Source organism: Triticum aestivum, chromosome 6A (genome assembly GCF_018294505.1).
Source record: "Triticum aestivum cultivar Chinese Spring chromosome 6A, IWGSC CS RefSeq v2.1, whole genome shotgun sequence".
Classification (NCBI taxonomy): domain Eukaryota; kingdom Viridiplantae; phylum Streptophyta; class Magnoliopsida; order Poales; family Poaceae; genus Triticum; species Triticum aestivum.
The window spans coordinates 100688431-100715552 of NC_057809.1; the positions used below are offsets into that span (position 1 = coordinate 100688431).

General features: G+C 43.7%; 2 protein-coding genes across 2 annotated transcripts; both read right to left on the reverse strand.

Annotated features, from left to right (window-relative positions):
• Window positions 1-733: 733 nt before the first annotated feature.
• On the reverse strand, window positions 734-8427 carry LOC123132287 (uncharacterized). The gene is made up of 9 exons (XM_044552080.1): window positions 7952-8427; window positions 6997-7061; window positions 6817-6915; window positions 5513-5560; window positions 5353-5422; window positions 4652-4723; window positions 4172-4288; window positions 1154-1325; window positions 734-1121 (listed from the first exon to the last, which is right to left on the reverse strand). Exons 1-8 carry the CDS (start codon window positions 8405-8407, stop codon window positions 1155-1157), a joined length of 1098 nt encoding a protein of 365 aa, XP_044408015.1. The 5' UTR covers window positions 8408-8427; the 3' UTR covers window positions 734-1121; window position 1154.
• Window positions 8428-8566: 139 nt separating this feature from the next.
• On the reverse strand, window positions 8567-25026 carry LOC123132286 (DNA-directed RNA polymerase V subunit 1). The gene is made up of 19 exons (XM_044552078.1): window positions 24732-25026; window positions 23422-23512; window positions 23100-23226; window positions 22876-22991; window positions 22726-22782; window positions 21877-22050; window positions 20944-21102; window positions 20696-20851; window positions 18516-20246; window positions 18246-18421; window positions 18068-18143; window positions 17851-17978; window positions 16331-16488; window positions 14157-14431; window positions 13144-13317; window positions 12930-13070; window positions 10012-11489; window positions 9788-9896; window positions 8567-9370 (listed from the first exon to the last, which is right to left on the reverse strand). Exons 2-19 carry the CDS (start codon window positions 23506-23508, stop codon window positions 8816-8818), a joined length of 5877 nt encoding a protein of 1958 aa, XP_044408013.1. The 5' UTR covers window positions 23509-23512; window positions 24732-25026; the 3' UTR covers window positions 8567-8815.
• Window positions 25027-27122: the final 2096 nt, after the last annotated feature.

The window sequence follows — 27122 nt, forward strand, 5'->3', positions numbered from 1 at the left end:
TCAAAGGGTTCCAAAGAAAAGAAAACTACAAAATTCCTACCATTCAGAATTCCTGCAAACCAAAGGAGGCCTAAAAAGAAAAGGAAGCCACTAGAGATCGGACTAGCAATTCATAGCATTCCATCGGATTTGTCCATAGAGCGTGAGTCGTTCACTTGGTAGTTTCTATGTACGTGTAGTTTGCTTCCGATAATCACACAAGGTTACAATTTCAAGTTATATCCCACTCTCTTTTGTGTATGCTGTTGTTTCGTGATCGGAAAGCACACTACTCAAAATACTGGGACTTACGGTTGTTTCATCATGAACCCAGTTACTGGATCGAGCGATCCACTCTTTTTTCAGTTGACAGCAGCGACCCACTTGTTAGGCGGTGCATGGGCATGCCACAGGCTGGGCATCTCATCAACGTAGGCGACCAACGTGGATCACAATCTGCGACAAAGATAGCCAAAAAGACATCGCGCTCAACACATGATGTATCCACGTCGTTTTCGAAACTTTTTCTCCGTGGTTTAGTTGGCAGCCGGCCTTTCCAACTAAAAAACCCTTCATATGACATGGCAATCAATGGAAGATGTAGTAAGTAGAGTTGGATCAGTCAAAAGATAAGCAATAAGAAGCTGGTCTTCAAAGTGAAAATCACCACAAACACGTCAGCATAAAGACCAGTTTCTTTTTGCTTGCTTTGCAGAGACAAGATCCTGGCAAGATTCAGATCTGACCAAAGATGGATTCAGAATTCAGATGCATGGATAGAAGAAAACAAAAATAAAAAAGGTCATGTTCAACCTCAGTACCCAGCTGTTGATTTGAGCAGGTAAAGTCTCCTATCACCCAGAGGTGCTGAAATGGCAGGTGTAGAAGGTCACCACCAAACTCTATTTACACCCTGGGTACAGAGCAACGGGGGGGTCACCATATGGGGTTGCTACGGTTTCAGAGGTCCTCTTAGTTTCTCAGCTTTCTAAGCTAACAGCAGATTGATGCGGGCACCGCATGATCCGCCATGCTGGTTAAATGTTCATGTCCCAAGCAAAAAAGATCCAGCCTGATCACCCTCCAGCAGTTATCATCCAGTAGAGTTGTTTTACCGTACAGACATCGGTGGGCAAAGAATCCCTAGGTAGTGCGAGAAGCTGAGCTAGCCCACCCTAGGTAGTGCGAGAAGCTGAGCTAGGCCACTCCAGATCCCTGTACTTCAGGACATCAACCTTGTCCAAGTCGTACGTCTGGCATATCCTTGAAATAGTGTCGCAATCCAGACCCTGGTCCAAGCCTCTCCTCTTAAGGAACCCATCGAGCTTCTGTGATGGCTGAAAGTTCTGTTGAATGAAATAACCACAGTAAGATAATTGACCATCCAGGAAATGAGATGGATGCTACAATTCACTCAAATATAGTTTCAGTCACACATGAGCCTACATGCATATGATAAGAGGGGCGCAAGAGCAACCATGCAAGCAACCATTACCCCACAACTCAATGACTCTTATTTGGACAAAACTGCCCGAGATGTATTATATTACAGAACATTGATCATCTTATGATGCTAAATATGGAATTCTGAAGATTTGTCTGTCCATTCGTAGTGGGGGCAGGTTATAGAGCGCTGAGAAGTGAGAACTCCAATAAGTGAAGAAAAACAATGAACTCTGTGGGGAACAAGATGATGGTTCATTGCAGTAAAACTGAAAATATCGTTTTTATATTTCAACTAAAAGTTATACATCAACATGCTTGATTGCCAGAGAAACTATATATTCGCAGGCTCGCAGTAAAAGCTGTGCCAAAACTGGTAACTACTCAAGGCCAAGGTGCAAGTATCCTCTTTTTCACTATTGTGATTACCCATGTAAGATGAACAAACAGTCGCACCGATCACCTAATGATGTAGTACTATAATAAGTTTAATAACCCAGGCTGGCCACACCAAGCTGCATGAGCAACAGAAAGATATACTGACAGAACTGATTGTCTGATTGTGATGATTGCTCAATGATTGATTGTTCTATCAGGAAGTCTGCCATGCCAGAAGAAAGCTACTAACAATAAATTCATCCATCCAAAGTCATGGTCATAGCGCACATGCTTGCATGTAAGTATGAAGGACATACGCCCGAGGTCAAACAAATCAGGCCTACTAAATAGAAGAATTCTGTTCAAGTAGATGACTTTTTAATTGAACTACTTCCTGCCACAAATCTCATTTGGGTGCGTATACTTAAAGACGCAGCATGTCTAGACCAATCAAGCGGCCCGAAGAACCCTCCATGGAACCTTTTGACAAACTTCATTGTGAATATACTCCAGGTTCACTCAATATGGTCACAGTAGGTAAGTGATAAGAACTCAGTTTAGCTAATAGTATATCACATGTCGTGATGAGAGGTTCCATGTTTGATCATCAATTTCTCAATTGTGTAATCTTATATTATATATTCCCTCTGTTCCTAAATATAAGTCCTTCTAGAGATTCCACACTATAGAGACTACATTCGGATGTATATAGACGCCTTTTAGAGTATAAGTTCACTCATTTTGCTCCGTATGTAGTCTATAGTGGAATCTCTTAAAAGACTTGTATTTAGGAACGGAGGGAGTACATTTTACCATTCAGGACATGACATGCATGGTACAAGCCACTCAAATATAATTTTAGTCACACGTAAGGCCCCATGGGCATGATATCAGAAGCGTCATTCAAATATATATTTTCTGAACCCCTTTCCATTAACTGAATAACGGAAATACATCTGTCCATGACCAGAGAAAGGAGACGGGAAAGGGGAGAGCGAGTTCAACGCACAGCCGGGAAACCCACTGCAGGTGCTCGTCATCGAAACACCTGCTGCAGGGCGAAACCCCGACTGCACCAAAGAAACTATCCTAACATAAAGTCATTCAAATATAACAACCTCATCTAGATAAACTTGAGGCCGCAGAACGAACAAAGAGTAGACTGGCAAACAACCATTACCCCAGACCCCAATGTCTTATTTGGACCTAACTTCTGGAGATATATTATATTAAACAAATGCACATACCAAACACAATCATCTTATGATGCTAAATATGGAACTCTAAATATTTGCCGGCCCATCCAACAATATTCAGGGTTAATTGCAGTGAAAATGAGAATGCCACTTCTAAAATTCAACACAAAACTATTACATCACGTACCAAAAAAGAAAAACATCGACACGCTTGATTTTTGATTGCTAGAAAACTACAAATTCACTATGAAAGCTATGCCAAAACCGGTAAGTACTTCAGGCCAAGGTGCAAATATCATCTTTACCATCATGCTGTGATTACCATGTAAGATGAACAAGTGGTTGCACCAATCACCTAATCATTGTTGTATATAATCCAGACAGGCTAACTGTACACACCACCCATTAGGTGTATAACCAGTCAACAACTATACGAACTACAGAAAGGTAATACTAAAGTAACTGATTGTCTGATTGTGACGATTACTCAAATATAAGAGCGTTTAGATCACAACTTTAGTGATCTAAATGCTCTTATATTTCTTTACAAAGGGAGTATTTCTCATTATACGGTGAAGTCTGGCATGCCAAAAAATACTCATCCGTTTTTGAATTAAATAGCTACCGGTGAAAGCTATAACATAAATTCGTCAATCCAAAGCCATGGTCATCCATGACTCTCTGTGCACACATATGCTTGCTTGCTGGTATGCAAGGGCATACACCACACATGGCATACACCCAAGGTCAAACAAATCATGCCTAGTAAACTGAAGAACTCTATGAAAGTAGATAAATTGTTTTAGTTTAAATACTTCCACAAATCTCTTTTGCACAATTCCTAGGAGCGTACATTTAAAAAGATAACTAAGTGGACATATTTGAGTATAACACATGTCTAAATCAATTATGTGAAATTTATTCCAGGTTCTCTTAATATGGTCACAGTAGGTAAGTGATAAGAATCCAGTTAGCTAATAGTATGTCTTATCTGTAATGAGAGGTCCTATGTTTAATCATCAATGATGGTAATATACATGTTACTGTTCATGGCATTATTCGTTCAGAACCGACTTTAATTCAAACAACAAATAAGAGATGACCAACTGCCAGAGGCACCCCAAGGATATAAGAATCTGAAGGTTTTACTCATTTTGAAGTTACAGTCAACTTACCCACGGAGCATACTGTGAGTCGTCATCCTTTCTTGTACTCATTCCATTTTTCTTCTCGAGAAGGGTTTTCCCTTCACCTGAGCAGTCTGAAACTAGCAAGTGGAGTCTCTCGCTTCCCTGCATCAAAATAAATGTCAAAAAAACCTACATATTTCCATTCATGTATTGCTGACACAGATTTGCTATGTATGTCATAGTGTAATCTCTAGCTCTCTACCAACAAAAGAAGACATGCAATGCAGTATAGCTCCATCCAACAGTCACCAAGTAGCAACTGCGTCATTGCCAATAACTCCCTTCCTAATTAACAAGACTTTCAATAACGTATTTGACTTACATGCCCTCTATAGTTTATATCCTCTGGAATTTTTGTGCACAAATTGTGCCCTACACACTACATACCAGTGCTGACTTCTGAGGGAGTATATGTTCACAAGTTGAAATTCAAACAAACTGGAATATGTTTGACATGTTTTGAACCTGGAGAGCTCGCCAGTGAGAATAAGCTCGAAACAGCGTCCAAAAAAATGGTATGTTTGGCAAAGGCAGTACCTGTAGATGAATAAAGAGTGTTCTGTTATGGAAGTTATTTGTCTTATGTAATAAAATACAACAATGCATCATACAATCAGATCCTTTGATTAACCAGATGATGGTAAAACCAGTAACCAGCATAATTAAATACAATAACTACATCATAAATGATTAACTACTAAACCATTTACAGGATAGAATGAACCACACTTCCACAAAAACAATCAGCACACAATACATGCCATGACTTTATCTTTCATTAACTGAATGAACATTGTGAATGTAAATCATACTTCCACAAACCTAAATCTGGTTCTCTAATCTTAACAATACACAAAATGACCTTATTATTTTCCTTTTGTTAATTTGAAGTACTAAGCCACAAAGTAGAGCGAGCACACAAGGAAGTTGCTTCAAGTAATAGACCTCAACCAACTGACATGTGCGCAACCTAGAAGGCTAGAATGCAGCAAAAACAAATATGTACATGATGTAACCATCACAAAGAAGATCTCATGATATCATTGATCAACTCTTAACGGCAGTAAAATCAACGACAGATACAAAATAGCAATATCTTTGGAATACATTTGAATAAATCCAATAGGCACACTTTCATTGATTGTAGCTAACACTTAAATTCTTACCATGAAAACGCTCGTTACTGGAAGCATGCAAATGCTGCCATACAGATATTTTTTGTGAATAGCTGCACCCCTAATACTCAAAAACCATGTAGAGACAAAGGTGTCAGGAAAGATCTAAATCGAAGTAAACAATACACTTGTAAGGTCATAAAGCAATCACCTAACAGCAATGTGCCGCAGGCGTCGGCGCACGAGACGAGGATTTATACTGCAGTTACAAATTATGATTTAGAATAAATACTTAGGGGGGTAAGAGAAGGCATGTGAGTTCAAAAATGCCAGGTAACTGCATGGCAGGGAAAGACAAGTTTGCAAAAATTGTTGAAGCCAGATATATGCACAAAGTTCATCATACAGAACCCATCTAAATATACTAAAAGTATATATACATATGTCTGTCTCCTGCTCATAGTTAACTAGTTCTATCATTGGCGGCAATGCATATTCCCTGCTAATGGGAAGAAAATTCTATGAGACCAGGTCTCATTCCCCATCACGTGAGACCCCACCCAGAAAATGACACGGGTTTGGCACCCATCTCAAAGCATCTTCTTCTCCAAGCTTTACATCTCTGCCAAATTTCCATCGGCCGGCAATGTCTATCTCGTGGCTAGCCTTCTCCTAATGACAGTTGACTACCCGTGGCTGTAACCGGCCTGCCTGCCTGACTCTCACTCTGTACGGCCATGGCCACGCCGATGGAGGCGATCTGCAGGTGCAGAGCATGTCATTTTGATCACATCTCTGCAGTACAGTGAACCGGCGATGCCGCGATGGCCTTGGAGGCCGGTAGGCTGGATGGTTTTTGTACAACGAAGATGGCTAAGGATAAAAGAACAAGCTAGTAACAAACTAGCAATACGATGCTGTAGTTTTGGAATAGAGCAGAAGTGGTTCGCCAGTAGCCATCACCAATTGAGCGATTGGTTCTGAGTCATGGCTCGCTAGCTGAAGCTGCACACTAGATGGGATTAAGGAGATAGAAGATGCTAATAGTCTGAGCTCCACGGTTTAAACAGATTGCTCGGCTGGGGATATCTTTGGGGAAGCAGATGCTTTGAGATATGTGCTAGACACGTGTCGTTTTCTGGGTGGGGTCTCACGTAATTGGAAAAGAGACCCGGTCTCATAGGATTTTTTTTCGTGCTAATGGCATATTACTTATGTACCTTCAGTAATAACAGATCTCCCTCCGATCTAAAGTAAGTGTCGCTGTTTTGCACTCGGGCTAGTTCAAAACTGTGACACTTATTATGGATCAGAGGTAGTACTATTTACATTCAGAATCACGAACATCAGAAGATGTGCAATACAAGACCAACTGTTTTGAAGACCAACTCAGTAAGCACTAGCACCTTCCAACTATTTGAACACCACAAACCCAAAGAAAAAAAAATACAACTCAACTGGCATGCATATTTTACAGCCATGAAGAAACAATAACGCAAGCTTGTCAACAATTACCTTGCAGGGTGGACGATTTCAAGCATGGAGACATCCTTGGTCAGTGACTTCAACAGAGTCTCTGATGGCCGCACCCGCGAAAGCAGCTTTAACCCAAAGCTGCACCACAACAAAGCTCAGCGTCTGATCGATCTTGCCACGCCCTTCCACACAACACACGCCAAATCTTAAACGCCCGACCTGTGGATCCGCCTCTTTACTGATCCCTCCGGCGCGCTGCCGAAACCAATCCACGCCCTGTTCATCTGCACACCCGAAAACAATATGCTAGTTACTCAATCAATAGTTGGTTCTCCCTGGCGAGTAACTTCTGCCCGGTTAAACATGTTACAGTGGCACATGCTTTAGTGCAATGGATCTTACTATGGAGGAATACAAGTAGGGTGGAAAGGACATGGAAACAGACAGAGCTATGTGCTGTCTATGAGGACGGAATACATGCATAAGAAAAACAGAAATTTCTGTGTGTAAATCCAGAAATTTCACTTCCATTTGTGTTTCAACCGGAAGTCGTCATCCCATTTATGTCTTCATAATTTTATATTTTTACCTCTGAAAGACTGTTTCTGTACCATTTTCATCCTTAGACAAAATAAACCTCACGCACTTGTTAATGCATTTCCCTGCTGAAGAAAGGACCTGTGGAGGCCCAAGTATATCACATCTCACTTACAAGCATGAACAGACAGTAGAAAACTAGAAATTAATCTGTGGAGGATGGCATTTCTCAACAAGGTGACAGTAGAAAACTAGAAATTAATCTGTGGAAGATGGCATTTCACAACAAGGTTCAGTGTTCGCAAGTCGCAACAGATTGATTTCAACTGAAAACGTCAGTACATATCAATGCATGTTAACTAAACATTGGAAAACGAAATTCTACGAATTAATAGAACGCAGCCACGGTGAGATCCAGGACGGTTTAGCATCATCGGATCAACAAGATCAGCCGGTTTTGCTGCGGCCACATCAAGTGAACCAAAAACATTCGGCTGGAGCTGCCGAGATCATACGGTTCATTCATGCCCACCTAAGACCGTATACCGCAGGCACAGGCTAAGAGACACGCATAGCGAAAGGATGAATGCGGCGGGCGGAGGAGGGGGGAGAGAGTGGGGGGCATTCCATCGAGCACCTTGTCGGCGACGAAGTCGGCCACGGCCTCGGCGTTCTCGGGCGCCGTGCGGCCGCCGGCGGAGATCCCGAGCCAGAGGTCCTTGAGGGTGGGCGGCGGCAGGAGAGCGCCGCTGCCCGCGGCGGAGGCGGAGGCGGAGGTGGCGGGGAGGACGGGGCGCGGGCGGGCGAAACACCAGGCGCGGCCCCTGATGGGGAAGACGACGACGCGGGCCTGCATGGCGGTGGCGGGGAGGCCGCCGGCGAAAGGCGAGGGGGAAGTGGCGGTTGATCGCGGCGGGGGACGCGGCGGGGCGGTGGTGGCGGCGAGGTGGTCCGGTGTGGAGCCTGTCGAGTGGGGTGTGAGGAGGCGAGACCGACTCTTTTGTCTAGGTGGCGCGGGGTCGGGCTTTCTCGGGCGTCCGATCGGGATCGGAAGGCTTGACGAGATCATTACAAGTTTTTCTTTTTTGGACATTATGAGTTACTGCCAGTTCAGTGGAAAACACTGCTGTGGGGTTCACGGGGGAGAACGCTCCGAGAAGACATTCCCCAGATATTACGATCCAAAAGAAAAAGAGACGGAGGAAGTAAACAAACACACCACGCCAACAAGAAACCAAGGAGATCAAACAAGGGTCGAAACTAGTCGCGATTACCATAGGCAGCACACGGGGCGACCTCCCAGAATTTACAGGGTTCATCCAGAAGACGCATCGCATACGACAGGAAACGAAGCCCATCATCAGGTCTAACAACGGCTACCGCCACCACCCCTCTACATCAAGTCTGTCAGGGCAAGCAGAAAGGTTTTTCAGCAGGGGACGCTACGAGCATCTATGTACAACCAGTTCAGTTCAGTTCAGTTCCACGCCCTAAGCAACCACTAGACCCACTTGTCATCCGGGCCTCCCGCCCACTTGTCATCGCCACCTCCTGCCCACTTGTCATCGACGGCTCCTGCCTCTGGCGCTGAACCTGGCGCTCCAGCCTCCTGCTGGGGCAGTGGAGGAGGAGGAGGCAGAGGCAGATCATCTTCTGGCGTTCCATCCTCCTCATGCTGGGTCAGTGGAGGGGGAGGAGGCAGAGGCAGATCATCTTCTGGAGCCGCAGCCGGAGAAGCTGGAGTCTCCTGCTGGGTGATCGCAGACGGAGGTGGAGTTCCTGGCGGCGGGCCTGGCAGAGCGGCTTCCAAGTCCTCGCCTGGAGCCGGCTGAGACGCCCCGGCTTCAGTGGCTGGTGCCGCGCCTCCGTCGACCGTTGGTGGTCGATCGCGGTTGCGCTTCTTGAAGTGCATCTCACAGATGAGCTCGGCATGCTCCTCGTGGTTCTTCCTCACGTAGTTGTCCATGCACTTGATGTATGAGAAGTCTGTTTGGGTCCCATCTGATGACACCACGTAAAAGCACCGGCTGTCCTGGAAAACGTGGTGCTTGTTGACCTGCGAAATCAAACGAGGCCGTTAAGATCTTGCATGTTTTATTATGATGCGTCAGACAATAACACATTCCATCTCAGGGTTGAGCTGCCAGATCGGGACAGTAGCTCAGAATGCTGAAGGACAACTCTTGGCTGCTTGAAACGAAATACTAAGGATTGTTGATCCAACAACTGCAGGAACTCATGGCTTAATGCTAGCCATTGAGAAGGGCTATCAGCGAGTGGTGCCAAAAACAGACTGTCAGGTGGTAGTTATTTTGTGGCAAGCAGGCAAGTGCAGTCAGCAGGTGGCCAAGTTTTTAGAGAGATGGAGCAGCTCATCTCAACAACTCAGGGATTTAAGTCTTCAGAATAAAGCTAAAGGTGTTTAACTAAAAATATATATATAGAAGGCAAAAGGTAGCACAAGAATCCATACCATTATATGATCAATTTCACCAGACACCTTCTTTTCCTTTTCAGGGTGGTGCTCCAGAACTTTTTCTATGATAAACTTTTCATCCTCCAGGGGAAGCCTTATGCCATCACTGCAACATTTAAGATAATGGCAAAAACAAATATATTTAAGATGGTATAAACAAAATAACTGTTTGGCAACCATGAAGCACACAAAGCAAACAAGTAAACTGTGAGATGATTTACCTTGATTCACGGAAGATCTTTCTGACCATTGTTACAATGGGTTCAATTTCTTGTAGAACCTTTTTCGCCTCAGCTGGCAGTTCGTACCGTGGTCTTGGTGGCCTCTCAACAGGAGGCCTCATTTGGGGCCTGCCTGGATTGTCTCTTTGGTCCCTCCGGTTTTCTTTGGCCTCCCATCCATCTGCTTTCCAGCCTTTGTTGTTGCCAGAAGCATTGGTCTTCCATTTATCAGTACTCGAGTCATCGGCTTGAGCAGAACCCCAGCCATCCCAAGAATCTGGCTGCTTTGCATCTGAACTATCTCCCTGGGAAACTGGAGCAGCAGAACCCCAGCCATCCCAAGAATCTGGCTGCTTTGCATCCGAGTTATCAGGTCCCTGGGAAACCGGAGCAGCACCCCACGCATTATCTGATGGTGAAGCAGACACATTACCCCAGGACTCCTGCTGTGCAGTAGAAGTCTGAGCCTTCGCTGCCACACTCCCCCAGGAACCATTCCCTGCATCCATAGGCTCTGTGATAGAAGCTTTAGCTGCCACACTTCCCCAGGAATCATTCTTTGTGTCCATAGGCTCTGCAGTGGAAGTTTTAGCTGCCACACTTCCCCAGGAATCATCCCTTGCATAAGTTTGAGCTTTCGCTGCCATGCTCCCCCAGGAATCATTCTGTGCATCAATATGCTTTGCGGTAGAAGGTTGAGCCACACCTGCTACACTCCCCCATGGATCATCCTGTGCATCAACATTCTGGGTTGGCACATGACCCCATTGGTCTTGCTGCATATTGTGATCCTTCACTTTCATTTTGTCCCAGCTAGCACCACCTCCATCAGTATCCCTTTTACCACTCTGATCGGCCCAAGTATCGACTTCAGCTGATCCTTCAGATGCAATATTTTTGTCCTTTGCGTTTCCAGTGCCCCACCCTCCCCAACCAGAGGAATCATTCTCCACTGCTGGGGGCGCATTCCAACATGACTTGTCTTGCTCTGCTGGTTTTGCAGCTCCTGTGTCACCAGCTGCAGCTGCATTATTCCAGCCTCCTTCCGTATCCTTTTTAGCACCCTGGTCAGCCCAAGTGTCGGGTTCAGCTGGTTCTCCGGATACAATCTTTTTGTCATTTGCAGGTCCAGTGCCCCAGCCTGCCCAATCAGTGGAATCATTCTCCACTGTTGAGCCTCCTCCCCAGTTACCAGAATCATTCCCAGCATTTGCATTTTGTTCCCAGCTTGCACCCGCCGTTGTGCCATTTTCCCATGAGCTGTCCTTCTCAGTATTTTGCTGTTCAGGATCATCTTCAAAAGTGGGCATACCATGGATCCCATCCATTTCCGGTGATAAGCAAATATCATCCATTGCGTTGTCTTCAACAAGGTAGTCCACATCATCCAAGAATGTGTAAGCAGCCTTTTCTTGGTCGGTCCTCACCAAGGCCAGGAAATCATACAGGCCATCACCGTATTCCTTGTTGCTTTTCAGCTGCGATGATCAAATATGTTATTTATATACTAGAAGCAGAGTGTCAAAAATAGACATAGACTAGAAACTACAACAAAAAAAGTAAAACATCGAGCCATTGATCTGGTGGACCATCTATTTATTAGTACATCACAACTGTTAGATTTACATAACCGTACCTAAACAGATTGTACCCATTAGATCTACATAATAGTACCTAAACAGATCACATCCATTAGATCTTCATAATAGTGTCTAAACGATAGAAAATGAACAGGCAAGATTTAAAAAGCAAAGAAGAACGGCTGAGATTTAAAGAAATCTTGGTGTCTATATGCTAGATGGTTTCTCACAAGTAGAAAGTTGTGGCAGGATTGCAATAAGAAAGATCCTCAAGAACTATGTTTAGCCCAAGGTACAAACTTACAATTACAGCAATACATAAAATATCGGTTTAGCATATTTTACAATAGACCATGCATCAGCGACAACACAGCTCATTGCCATGGACATATGATCATGCCATGGGGATAGAGGCAACCATGCATGCATACTCGAGAAGGTCTCTAGCATGCATCAGCGACAAGGTCACTGGTCATCAGTATGCATCAACCATGAGTCAGATAAGAGAATAATACATACACACAACAAGGACTCCCCAACACAACAAGACTTACTGCAGAATTAGTGATGTAGTATATGCATTTATTGATTTGCTTTCCTAGAAAACAGAAGAATTTAATTGCTTTCAGCCTTTGCCTCATAGATGAGCACAACCCAACCATATTGAAAATAGTGTTCATTAAACAAAGCACCTATTGACATGCATGCCACAAAAGAGAAAACAAAGCATTTGCTAGCCTATCACATGCTCCAATTATTTGCACTCTGACCTCACAGCGCCAAAGGTAATAATCCAAAAATTTACATTGCTGGCCTTTTTTCTTAAGTGGTCAGCTTTTGGCGTTGAATATCAGGGATGCGAAAAAGTTCTAGCACCTTTTGTAGTTTTGTAAAGATATCAATAATTACATTGCTTCAGATGGAGAAACAATAAGTCAATTAATAGGAGTAAGATGCGCATGCATATAAGCATATGGAGGTATGTAATTGCAGTACATAAAAAACACAAGTGCAATAAGGCAAGTGACAAATGCGTCGGTCACCTCTGCACTCTGCAGTAGACTGTGAAATTTTAATATATTACAATATGTAGTCAATCTAGCCGTGCAAATGCACAGGCCACTCCACTAGTTAAAATATAGAAGTGTAATTTCACATGGTTGGATCATGCAGTGGAACGGCTTTATAGCAACATTCAAATTATTATCTTTGTAGTAAGAAAGAAAATAGTTTGATTGGCCCTACCATCTGAAGACCTTTTTACCCCCACTAAATATTGACTCAAGCTCGATTACTGATATGAATCATAAGCTCCAGTGGGTTGAAAAACTAGCTTACCTGATTTTCGTTCCAAAGAATCTGAAAAGATGACCCAGTACCAAGTGCTGCATGCTTGCCCCACGAACAGGATGAGACCACAGAACCCAATGAATCAGAATGGCATTTCTCGGCAGCCTTCTCGAAGCATTTCATAGGGGTCTACAGAAGATCAGGAAATCAGCATAGTGCATGTGGTGATAAAACAAATCAGGAAATCTCAAAATGAACTTACAAGCAAGGTGGCCTCTGTAAAAGGTACTTGAACTTTTAATGAACGAAAGGTCGCCCTGTAACCACCATTGTGGAACCCATTCAAGTTCCCAGTGCATGTCATGCTGTTTGCCACAAGAACCAAATGGTCCTTCAGAATTCCTTTAGCAACCGTCTTCATGGTTTTCGAAAGGCGCTGCACAAAAGATCAAGCAAGAAAAATATCTAATGAAATAGGGCATAAATAAAGATAGAAGTTGACAACAGGTGCGGCACAAATCAACAGCCGCAAAACAGTTGTAGCAAAATCGCTTTTCATAATAAATATTACAACACTTGAGTCAAGCAGGATGAAAGGTAAATCGCTAGGCAGCAATACATGTCAGATTTAATTGAACGACAAATTTACGATATGTCAGTATCGAAACTGAACCCAAAAAACAGAACCAAACCATCAACTTAGTATGGTTTTGGTTTATGGTATGCATGAAAATCAAAAACCATATGGCCTCGGTTAGTTTGGTATAAAAATAGAAAATTCTAACCAATTGCCGAACTCCTCTCACAGCAAAATTCTCCAACAGGCAGAGCCACTCACGCCGCCTAGCCACCCACCAAAACACCACAGCGGAGCTCTCTACCTTGCCTTCAATCTCTCTCCTACTCCCCTCCCTCCCTCTCTCTTAACCCAGACATTACATGTTTCCTAAAAGTATGCCTCATTTTTTAATTTACATCAACTTTGATTAGTTTGGTATTTACCAAAACCAAATCTTGCTTTGATTTATTAATATATTTACCGAAGCTTCAGTACAGTATTTACAGGAAAACCATATTTAACAAACCAAATAACTTTAGCTAGTCCCAGTGGTACAGGTACAGTCAAACTTGTGTTCGGAAAAAAAGATTATTTTGCAAAGATCATCCTAAGTTAAGGAAAAAAACAGGACTCCTACCAAGTATTTGAAACCTTTGTCACTTCAGTTTTTACAAAAAAAAAACTCCCAAGCTTTTGCAAATAAATGCAAGGCTAACCTGAACAACTTGATCAAAGGAGCATGATATGCCAAGAAGTTCTCGCACTTGCTGAATACCATAAGGTATTGACCTTTGTGTGTCAATGAGGTTCATGACTGGTATACATGCATCCATGGCAATTCTCCATGCATCACCGTTCTGCATAGCTTCCTTTTTCTCAACAATAATTTCTACTGCAGGCTCACCCTTTGATATCTTCTTTGTATGTTTAACCCAAGACGTTGCATCAGACCCAACCCACGTAATTTTAGCCTCTTGAACTCGAGGATCACCTGCAGAGCAAATGGGAAAAAAACTTGAGCGGAGAATCCTTCGCACACTTAAGAGAAGAAGCTGGTAGAACACCACCAAAATTGTTAAATAAAATCTTTAATGTCCTCTTGGAGAAAAAGATAGTTGAGTATATATACATTAATTTCTTACGCATAACATTGCAACAAAAAAATCAGTGGACCAGAAAATGAAATGGAACAGCAAATTGCCACATGACACATGCTATTATTCTGTAGGCCCAGACAGCAATCATCCGTTTGCATGTCAACTAGTTGGCAAATCTGTTGTATTGTTGCACTGACAAATTTGCATTTTTTTCAAGGAAAATATCGATTATAAAATCTCAGCTGAATGGCATGCATCTATTGCATAAAAGGATATGTATTCATCATCAAAGTATGCAGGTATAAGGCCCCCTTTGTTTGGGCTACAGATTCCTGAGAATCACTTTGGCTGTGGATTCCTGAAAATCAGTTGTGGTTGTGGATTCCTGAGAATCAGAAGCTGGTTGTTGTTTACCTGCTGTTGGATAGTTCTAGGAACTGCAAGGGTTGTGAAATGTCAGTAATGTCCCTGAATGCTGAGCATGACGTTTATATGCTGATTCAGTGCAAATTAGCTGTTTTTCCAAGTATACTAGTTAGGTGCAAATTAACTGATCTCATATTCTTCTCACAAGATCATGCAAATGAAAGGCACCTGCACACGTACGGCTTCAGCAAGCATTGCCACGGCCGTGCTTTCCCCGCCTCGTGCTATCCCAGGTAAAAGTCCACGCAGGGAGTAGCAACAGAGATCGTGGGAGGCGGACGCACAGCAGGAACCCATGGGCGCCACAGGAGACGACGACTGGTGAGTCCCTGTGGGAGGCCGGCGTCCATGGTCAGCAGATGCTCGGCCCAACGGGGTGACGTCCGGCCAGACCATCTCGGGATGGCCCCCCTCGCAGTAGCAGAGCTACACAATTTTTGTTGGGCGGGCCAAGCTGAAGGAACGCATTGTTTTTCTCCCACATGACCCAACTTTTGCCTTCATTATTCACTGTTTTGGTCGTGGATTGGGCGGGCCACGGCCATGTTTTGTTTCAACTAAGCTCCGCCTCTGCCCCCTCGTGCTTTCAGCGGGAGGATGGGGGCGTGAGCCAGCAGCGGCGGTCCGTAGCGGGATCGGACGGAAGAGATGGGAGGAGGACGGGGCGAGCAACGACCGTGGGTGGGGTGAGAGCGGCGGCGGCAGGAGAGACTAGTTGCTGGGACAGTTCGCTTGGATAAGGTTGCGGTGGCAGTTTGGTTGTAATTTGGACTGCAAATAGGGGCAACGGCTCAGGACGAATCGTTTTCTTTTGTGGGAAGCTGCAGAATCGGCAGAATCGCCAAAATTGCAGCTTACGGATTCACCCGTCTGGTAGTTCATTTTTTAGAATTGATTCTACGAAGCTCGATAGGAATCTGATGTGTTTGTTTCAGATTTTGATTTTGGAAGGCCTAGAATCTAGAATCACTAGCTGCAGCCCAAACAAAGGCCACCTAAATAGGGCATGTGAGGACACCCAAAAGGAGTAGACACTTGAAAACATTAGTCACAAATTTACTGTTTTGGTTCCTAAGTGTGTTCAGAGTTCAGTACCTGGCCCTAAGCATCTTAAACACAGGAACTCAGAATGCCCTACCACCAGTCCACTGAAAACAATAGCCTCATCCAAGAACACAGTAATAGGCGACTACCGACTATACGCATGATATATATACGACAGGTGTTGACAAATCAAAGTGCAGTACATCAGATCTTTCATCCAGTAAGATAGGAGAAACCAATTTATTTTTAACAAAAGACTGTAATTTAAGAATATGCAATGAATGAAATTTCCATGGCTGACTAGTTTCTGCAGCTAACAGTACCTTTTATGATTATCTCCAGAAGCACACCACAGAGAGAATCAGCTAACACATTCACTGCTTTCTCAACGGAATCAGATAACATAGGGATGTCCTCAGAAAAAGAGAACTGCAAACATGGAACCTTCCCATCACCCGGCTTCTGCGCAAATGAACAATCACTGCCAAGATTAAGGAGGAAAAAATATCCATCAGATCAACCTTAATAATATCAGCAATCACAGATTATGTCGCGTTAAACAGACAAAAGTGTGGTAACACTGAATAGTACATAACAAAGAGGTGGTTCCCAATTGATAATGTACTGAAGCTCCTTGTGTCAAGACAAATCCCCATTATGACATTAATGGATTAAGCTTCAGTCACACGGGTGCAGGGTGCCAGTTCATTGGTATGAATAACTAAAAACAGATTTGGGCATTGACTAGGAAGCAAATAGACGATGGATATAGTGCAACAACAAGAAAATACAAAATTTCTAACATACTTAAGCATGTTTTAGTATCATTGCTATAGAGCAGATAACCTCATGTTAAACTAAGAACATGCAGAAAATACAAAGTTAACCCTCTGATCACAAATAAGTCCATGCAGCCATTTAGACTTCTCCATATAAAGTCATTCTATAACTGGCAATGATTACTCCTTTATTATACCCTTGGTGTCATGTTTAGGGGTTGGAATTAACATTTAAACAGCAAGAGTGAATTGATTATGTAAGAGAAAGGGCTAGCTTGTGTAGGAATCACTGAAGGGCAGTAAAGTAATTTCGTGTGAAAGAAAATCATTTTGTGTGTAACTTGATTCTTGTGCATACAGCTAAAAAGGTTTCATTATTTGCAGTTGGGCGGAATATGAAGTATCATCATCCAGTAGGAAAATATTTTCATCATTACAGAATCGACCTTTCCCCTTCTTTTTTGTTACAGCTATACTACTTCAATGGAGTGAAGATATTTTGGTCGCAAAGAGTGCATATGGCTACAATTGAGGTTAGCCATCTTCTCACTCGCCGCCTCAGTATTTCATTCTGAGTTGGTTATTTATCAGATAGGTCAATCTCACTAGCCCACACACAGGTGACAATTTTAATCCTGGGATGCCGAATCGGTGGTTAGATTTTTTATTTCCCCCTTGTCATCGACGTAACGCCCTATCCCGAAACACTTCACTTCCTAACATAATCTTCCACATCTTGTCTTCATCTAAGGTATTCACAGCATGTGTTTACAACACAGTACACATGCATGTGAGAGAGCATGTTAAAGAATCTATGTATAAAAACATGAAGGAAACATTTACAGACAACATTAAGAATTCAGTTTTCATGTTGAGATATTAGGCATTACCCATCTTGATCGAAGACAACACAAGTATACAATACCCTGAAGCAAAATTAGCATGTCACCAGCATCCAGTAACCACTACCAGCTAAAATGAGGCCTACCTCAGTCCTGAGCAATAGCCATGGTATCTAAGATGTAACAGAAAACCCAATGCAGAGTAGAGAATAAAAAGTTTACCAAGTAGAGAAAGTAATCTTTTTAAACAGGTGACCAAGAGTTCCTTTCTTATTGGCATGTTTCCCAGAAACTTCTTGGCATTTCTGAAGAATCTCATCAGTGCTAACGTTTATCTTTTCTAAATGTGCCTGCAAGAAATGCATACATATTCATATGCATCATATATACTTATAAAAACACAGCCTGTATGTGAAAAGCTAAAAAAACATCACAATACCTTTTCAAGATGAATATGGCCAACAAATGCTGGCGTGGCTTCTGAAATTGCATCTAAACTAACTTGTTTCTTATACCTGGAAATGCAGATGTCATATCCGTGCTATTTGGCGCAAATGACAACAAATACTAAAAAGAATGTATAGAAGTAACTAGAATGACGGCATGAAAATACATACTCGATGCAGATGTCAGTGGCACAATCCTCTAGTGTGACTCTCTTTAGGCAACCCTGCACTGCAATAGCAGCCTTCTCTTTGCAAAATTTCTTGGGGCAAGAGCAGTCATTCAGGAACAGGATAACTTTTCGATCCTTCGCATCATTTTTATAGCTAACTTTTGTCTTAAGTATTTCCTGTTGGTTTAAGAAAATGTTAAACAGTAGGTACAACATAGCTTGAGATACCGATGCATATGATAGTGATTACATTAGTTTACAACATAGTTACCTTCATCAACTCCCATGAAGTATTATTACTCTGAGAAGAGTCCAAGACAGCCTTATAAGCGGGGTTGGAGATAGCAGTGGCAGCTAAGACACCCACCGGTTCTCCAGGAGCTATAGCACTTGGAAAATCTGTGTCATCTTCTTCTTTGTACTTCAGCTGCATGATTGAATTGCTGCAGATGTTTCTCACAGTTCCATCATAGCATATAACTACGTCTCGCAAGATGGCCATTAGACTCTTGAACAGAGTTCCTGGTTCTGTCAACCCTCTTGAGGAGCGGACAATAGTTTCTCTTGTACATATAGAATGTACTAGCTCCTCATAAGGATTGAGACCATGAAAATATGCACTTCGCACAAGACCATACGCCTCTGGTGGGTGTTGAACTCCATCTTCAATCGGTGGGTGTCTATTGACAAAACTTGAGAAGCAATCGTCCACCAGACACCTTGAATAGAACTTCCCCTCGCGGTAGAGCTGCGGACCAACAAAAGCAAGCTGTTGAACAACTTTTGACACTGAAGAGTCACTCTTTGGGTCAATGAGAAGACCAAGACGAGAGGATTTCACGACAAAATCTGCAATTTGTTGTTTGACGTCCTTCAGATTGTTGTCAACTCTTGTTTCCACAGACTGGCTACTCGAGCACCTTGACTGCTCCAGTACAAGAGACTGCTTTTTAATACACTCCTGTGCTTCTTCCAACAAAGGCTTGGGTACACTAAAATCTTGCAGGCTTACACTAAAGCCATCCAGAAGCAAGAATTCCATCAGAAGGGGTTGCAGCGCATTCAAAAACTTGAGCGCATCTCCTGGTCCCTTGACAGCAAGAATGGAGGACACCAAGTCCGAAAACGAGGCCTGAACGGATTCTTTGTCAATATCCAGTCTTATGACAGTGCTGTCCCTAACTAGGAATCTATCCCCTTCACATGTCAATTCTGCTGGCAACGCACTTTGCATTATTTGTGCGATTGTCCAGCATGGCTTAGACTTGACCACAGCAGGGGGAGGAAGAGAAAGCGACAGGAGCATTGCCAGCTGGTTTGCTGATTCTTTGCTTAACATGGTTCTAGAAGACATGTGCTTCAGAGCAAGCAAGCTGTCATTCGCTAGCTGGAGATTTACTTTTCCGTTGTGTGAATTAGTCAGTTGCTTCTCCACGCTGAAAAGTTCCAATGCTTCCGCTTTAGCAGCAAGTGACTGAGGATAATAAATATGCACACAATCACCATCAAAATCTGCTGCAAGAGGAGAGCATATAAGGGGGTTGATTTTGACAGTATGATCATCGTGGATGTATACAGTAAATGCCTGGAGAGAATGCTTGTGAGTACTAGGTGGCCTGTTAAGGAACACAACATCACCATCAACAATTCTTCTACTGATCGTTTGACCCACTTTAAGAGTGGTATATCCTTTTGATCCTACAGTGATTGCATATGTTGTTTGACCATCTCTATAAGTCAAACACAACCCCTTGTCAACAACCTCTTGCAATCTATTTATGTTGATATCTGTAACCTGTTCTTCAAAAGTAATTCTTTTTGCCACTTCAGAAGGCAGTCCAACTACATCTGCTCCAATATACGGGTCTCCAGTAAGTACACTGCGTGATGAAAATCCTGATCCTTTGCTGATAAAAAGTGTTCTCATCTTTTCGAGCCATTGTTTTGTTGACAAATGAGATGAATCTGTGCTAACTGCAAATCTCTTTGCGTCTTGAGGACCCTTCAAAACAAAAGAGTCGAGTTTCCATGAATCAAAAGAAGCACGATTAAACTAGACATAAATGAATCTGGTCAGAAAATAAATGCAAATGGCTCTGATAAACAAGCACTAGGAGATGGTTACCAAGAATACTGCGAAGGTGCCAGAGTTCTCTAATGGTGATGGATAAAAAATATGTGGTCAAGTGCCCAGAAAGCTCTTCGGTATGATTCTATGGAAAGTCGAAATTTGCTAACACTCAGAAGAGGATAGACACAATCATATCGTGAAGATTCCTAACTTTTTGTCAAATACACAAAAGAATTCATGCTGTTCATAGAACCAATTGTAATCCTGTAACTTTTAACTAGGTGATGATTTAGAAGCAAACTTGAACAGTCTGACTGAAAATTCATGCACCATCTAAATATGAATAATTAGATAATTTGCTTCAAAATCATGACACATACCTTTGTAGTTCCCCTGAGCTGTATATATTGGCCAATAGAATGTTGCAGATCAGCTGATTCAGAATCATGTGACTCAAAGTTTGGGGAACCAGATCTTGATTTTTTTATTTGCTCTATCTTTTGAAGTATCTTTTTCAACAAAGATATAGAGATGTCCTGAAACAAAAAGCAAAATAATATGGGATATTGTAGGTATAAACCAGTCAGTAAATTACAAAGATCCAGGAAATGCACAGAAGAAAACTCACATAGGACATGATGCTCTGCCCATCTGTGAATTCTGGAATATAGAGGCAGTTAGGTGGTACTGGAAGATATTTCATCACATATCCAGGCTGAGCAATGAATCCCCGTGCAGCTAGCTTTTTTTTCGTGTCATCCGGAATCTTCTTTAATATATTAAAAGCCTGGCAAATAATACAGGAATGAGATAGTAGGTTGCTGGATACAAAAACACTGGTAACTCAGTAAAAAATAATCAAGGGACAAGTAATTGTTAGCCCTTGGGCCTCAGGTACTGTGATCCTTACTTTAGGCATTACCATGTTTTGGGGGGTAAAGAATGGATGTCACTCATGAGATTAACATTCCAGGATATACCACCCTACAGATTGTAATTGTATAGAAATGCATTCCGGAATATACCACCCTATGTATCATTCGAAGGTAATTGACCTTATCAAGGGATGAAAGCTCCTCACACGTGGAAAGACAGGGAGAAAATGTAGTTCATCTGGTAAATATGTAAACAGAAAAACAGAACATCTATCTGGGCATGTGCACCAGCTAGTCTTATCCAGCGACACTTCTCAGACGTCCGATCTAGTACAATCCGCAGCCCCCATCAGCGATTTGTGTTCTTGCGTCAAAAGGTACTGGGAAATTCCTGCGGGTTGTACTACTTGAGATAAGGGTACAAGATACCCTCAAAATGCGACGGTCATATCTCCAAACGCCTTGGCCATATAGGGTACTCCTCCAGAAAAACAAAAAAAGAAAGGTACCGGCAAATATATATTTCACATGTCGGTACCTCTTGTGCACACATCACCTATTCTTGAGATTTTTCGGAACGTTTCAAACAGCATAGTTCTTCCCAAACTTAAAGGGTGTATCTGGATCTTTACTGTCCAAAGAAGCTACAATAACATCTTGAAAACAGAACAAGGTGAAATTATTACCTCTACTGGAAGCAATGTCCTACAGTGAGAGGCTCCACCATGGTGAAACCCCCCATATTTGTCAAGGAAGTCCCAAGAGCGTTCTGTCATATGTTTCTTTGGGGGTGCTCTCAACTCTAAACGAAATGCACCATCTTCTGTCTTGATTTCCTTCAAATATAGTGCCGGGAGACCCTAAAAGAAATAAAGATGAGAAACATCAGTTGACACTCATCCAGATCGCACTTGTCGTAGTGACATGCTGTAAAGTAGGAAGCCATTCAATGATTTAAATAAAAATAATGGCACTGGTGATAGTCTCTGATGCCATGGTTGTTGGTTATATCTTCCAAGTTTCAGTAGCATTCTGAATAGGTAGCATGAGAGGAATTATGAGTACAGTAAATTCTGGTGACAATATGTCACATACCAAAATAAAACTAAATCAAGTACACTATTATGGCATTCCATTTCTCTAAAGAAAAGAACTTCCCAATCAATTAGCACCTATGTGCGTAACTTCAATTTGAAAAAGAAAAAAGAACAAGAAGAACCCGCAATCATACTCAAGGTTACCAAGCCAACACTATAAAACAAGAGGTGTGGGATATGCTCTCTCCTACCGGACTTCTGGTTAAGTTAAAGACCAGCTACCTATATAACTTGGACTAAATACGAGTGAGGTCAAATTCAAAACACTGACATAAATGGCTACTGCTTGAGTATATATATATTCCTCAGTGCTACAGTCCAACAGTGAAGTATGGCATCTACCAAATCAAGTCACGTTTTAGTATTAGATACATCCGTATCTAGACAAATCTGAGACAAGAATTTTGGGACGGAGGGAGTATTAAGGTTGACAAGTACCCGACAGTAGTGACATGCCGTTACCGACACATTTTCCTTTCCATTCTTCTGTTTAACCTGAGACATGAAATGTCAAGATTTAGATCGAAACAGGGAAATCGGTATAGAAGAATAACATGGTAAGATTAAGCTGTTTTGACCAATACATACCTTTCCTTTCTTGATACGAAGGCACTTCAGACATACCATGCTCAGTAGTTGCCTAAGCTCACTGACATGACACGGGTGATATACAGGTACAGGCAGCTCAATGAACCCGAAATGCCCTGGAAGGTCATATTGATTTTATTAGTAACAAGAGAAAAGGGGTCCTGGACTGCTAAAGGACAATGTTTGGGGCATGAAGAAAAACTAATGAGAAGTAGTTTTAGAACCTTCGCATTTGCCGTTTTCCGTGGCACCACATGACTCGCATTTGCCTGTTTCCAGTGGTAAGCCAAGGAAAGGATTCCCAAGCTGACTAGGATGAGTAACAGGACAGTCATTTATAGAGTAGGTACACTGCAGAACACAAAATTTTGCACATTAGTAATGTTCAAAGTAACCTCGCAGACCAATCAAAATTACTGATTTCAATCAAATATTAATGAAACAGAGGCAGCTCTCTCAAACTTGAGAGATCACATTGACAGTCTTTTTAGCCCAGCATGCATCTCTGCAAAACCGAGAGTAAAATCATCAAGAAGAAGAACTTACTATCTCCTCCTCGGTGGAGAGGCTGAGCTTTATGCTCTTGATGGCACCTTCAGCGACCAGCACTGCCGATTGGTCCTCCTCCTCCATCGCTCTGCAACCGAAGGGACAAACCAGTCACATAATATACAGTTAATAGACGCGAACCACATGAACAGACCAAAACCCGCCCCCAAAACCAGAACCCCGTTCCAGGGGACCCACCGGCCGATCCCCCGATCACCGGAATCCGGCCCGCATTGCGGCGACGGGATTGAATCCCCGGCCCCGGGATTAATAACAAAACTCCCCGCGCTTACCAGATCCACGTATGGCATGATTAATTTTAGAGGATCTGTCCTGTAAATATCCCAAAAATATGGCAGCTTCATGTCCCTCCTAACATTCATATCTTTTATGTGGTTACTTGCTCATGATAAGCTGCTGGTTAGGAGTAATTTGAGTAAGAGACAACACTTAGATGATCTTACCTGCCTGTTTTGCTCTGAGTATGAGAATATTAACCACCTGTTCTTTGAATGTGCTATTGCTACTGAGGTGTGGAGGAATATTCATATCATATCTGGGTGTATGCCCCAGCCTACTTTTGATAATGTGACTAAGTTGTGGGAGAAACACAAAACCCTGCAAGCTGAAAATATGCTTATTTCAGCTACACTCTGAGTTATCTGGAGGAGCAGGAATGATATGTGTTTTTAACAAGGTCCCCTGGATGGGTGTGCAGGTGATTCTGAGGAAAAATTGCAGGTTTCTGCGATCAATGGAAGATCTTGTGCAAAGAGGCTGCAAGAGATCGCGTGGAGAGGCTCATCTCTTCACTATGGGAGACGGCCAGGCGTCCTCCCCTGCTGATCTGGCCAGAGCCAGGTTGAGGAAGAAAGAACTGTGGTGCAGTACCTGATAAAGAAAAGGGCAGAAGGATGGAACTGGCGTGGACAGCAGTATACTGCTGGAAGGGTGATCGTAGAGACCATGTATGCGGGGGTTAGAAAAAAGGAAGTATGAGTTTTCGATCTATGTTTCAGTTTAGATGGTCAATCCTCTCCGCGAGCTGTAATAAGGATACTTCTGTGGTATCATTTTCTGATGAAATGGAACCGGGGCAAGAGCCCTTTTCTTTAAAAAAAAACCACAACTTCATACAGACGCAGAGACGCGAACCACATGAAACAGACCAAAACCCGCCCCCAAAACCAGAACCCCGTTCCGGGGGACCCACCGGCCCGTCCCCCGATCGCCGGAATCCGGCCCGCATTGCGGCGATGGGATCGAATCCCCGGCCCCGGATTAATAACAAAACTCCCCGCGCTTACCAGACGCTCCACCTCGCCGGCGCCGCCCCCGCCGTCGTCGTCGTCGCCGCCGCCGGGGCGCCCGCCTTCCCCGAACCGGCGCCCTAAAACCCTAGCAGCGGCGGAGCGGCCGGAGAGAGGAAGGAAAGGGAGAGGGTTTAGCCGGCCAGTGCGCCTCGGAGACGCCGAGGAGGGACCGAGGACGCTCGCTTTTACTGTGGGGAAGGGGGGAGTGGTAGTGGAGGTGGAGGTGTGCCGTTCCGCGTCTGTGGGGACTGAGCAGTCGCCCCTCCGGCAGGCACAGAGAGAGATGGGGAGAGAAGAGGAGAGCAGGTGGCAGGTGAGGTTACCACCGCCCGCGCCCGTGCCCGCGCGGCGGCTCCGCTGCACGCCCACGACCTGACCCTCCTCGCTGGGCGGTGGGGCAGGGGAGAAGGGGTTCCACCTGTCGGTGGGGCGGCGGGTAGGCTCGTCGGTGCGGATCGGCTCGGTCGCGCCGTTGGGGGCCGGGCTGGCTTGACCGGTGGCAGTGATTCAGTTCTAGCGATAGCGAAAAACATTTACACCCCCAAACATTGGCAAATATTCATGGCAATTATGGAGTAGCATATCGTCAAAGGCGTTTCGAAATTGCTAAATCATGGACCTCGTTGCTGTGCAATGGAGGAAATTTACTACTTGTTTCAACCAAGGAAATAAAAAAAATATTGATCGGTCTTCGCGTAATTTTACGGAAAAAAAGCACCGAGATAATCGCCAGGAATGGCGTCGAAGGTTCGTCGTCTTTCTCGGCACGTCGTTGTTGGTCACGGACGGAGCGCCCTTAAGTAGAAGCCGCCGCAACCGGAATAGTCACGGATCTAAGTGTCAGATCTAGATTATTCCTCGCGCGCCTCACGACGGCGTCACAGGACGTACCGAGGACCAAACTACAAAGGGAAGCTGCCACCGCCACCGCGCCGACATGCCTTGCAAACCCTATCATCTCCGTCCACAAAGGACAGTATGGATCTAAGCCCAGGAGCAATCGAGGGCGCCGTAAACGACATCGAAGATAGGAAAGGTCGAGGAAACTTACTCGTTGGGCCGGTGCCGCCGCCACGAAACCCTAACCCTAACCTATCGGCGGGCCAGCGTCGAGGTATCGGGGTTCCCACCCCTCACACCACTGAAGAGGCATGAGAAGGAGGAGGCCCTACGGCCTCAAAGCCAACGATGGTGAATGGCGAGGATGGAGACTCGCCCTAATCACCCCTCAAGCGGAGGGGGAAAAGGGGTGATAGAGATTTTCCTTTTCTAAACGCCAAAATGATGCATAAATAAATGATATTGTGTGTGCTCCATGACCGGTCCCCCGCGTGATAGCCTCTTCTGTATATTTCGGGAAATGGTAGCCGTCCGATCTAGCCTTGATTCCTCCGACGCCTACGAGAGTCTTGCCATGGAGGCATTGACCTACTCGTGGCATTGACTTGGGTGTAAAATGATACGAATTTTGATAAAAATAGATCAAAAGGTACTCACAATTAGATTTGTAACATGAGATGAGGTGCCAAAGAAAAAGCTTAACCCCAAAAAAGAGAAGCAATTGCAACGAAAGCACACCAGTGGAGGCGGGAGGGAATATTACAACCCTGGAGGAAGAGGGAAACGGAATCGAACAAAGCTCCTCCGAGCTTTTATGTGTTGGCTTCAAAACTAGGAGGCTAGTTTTCTTCGTCGGGAACTGCAAATGAGCTTGTTATATATGGAGGGTTACCGATGCGAGGTCCTCATGGTGCCTCGTCGCCGATCACATCAATTTTCTTTGCTCAATAATGTTTTACTTACCCTCGATCGTTATCAACCTCACTCTATAAAGCATGTACCAGCACAACATTTGTTGGGTGCCAGAGGAGACATATGGAACATAGGTGGTTGGCATGGAAGGAATGAAACACAGTGATAAGAATATGACGGGGGTCGTTTCGATGATTGTATATTGCTTTATGCTAGATTGCGTGTATAAGCATTTAGTGTATTCTTAAACTGGCAAACGAAACCCATACAATGATTCTCTGGCATACGCGGTAGCCATTGATTACTTGTCATATTGGTTTCGCCTTATAGATGTATGACTGAAACCACCTGTCTCGGCACAAGAATGGTAAGTTTTTTTTGGTACATTTTTGTAATATTCCAAATGATGGTTTGAGTGGCTATGTAGTCTCTGTTTACCCTGGCTATAGCTCGGGTTAAGTATATATGTGTCTAGCTAGCGGTGGTGAGGTAATGGCGCCATCGGTGGTGAGGAATAAGACCTAACTGTCATGCCCTTGTTTTGTCGATGTTGTTTGGCACTGGCAGAGGTGGAAGAGCATCTTCATTGTACCCTGGTCGTTTTGATGATTAATGACAAAAACATATGAGAGG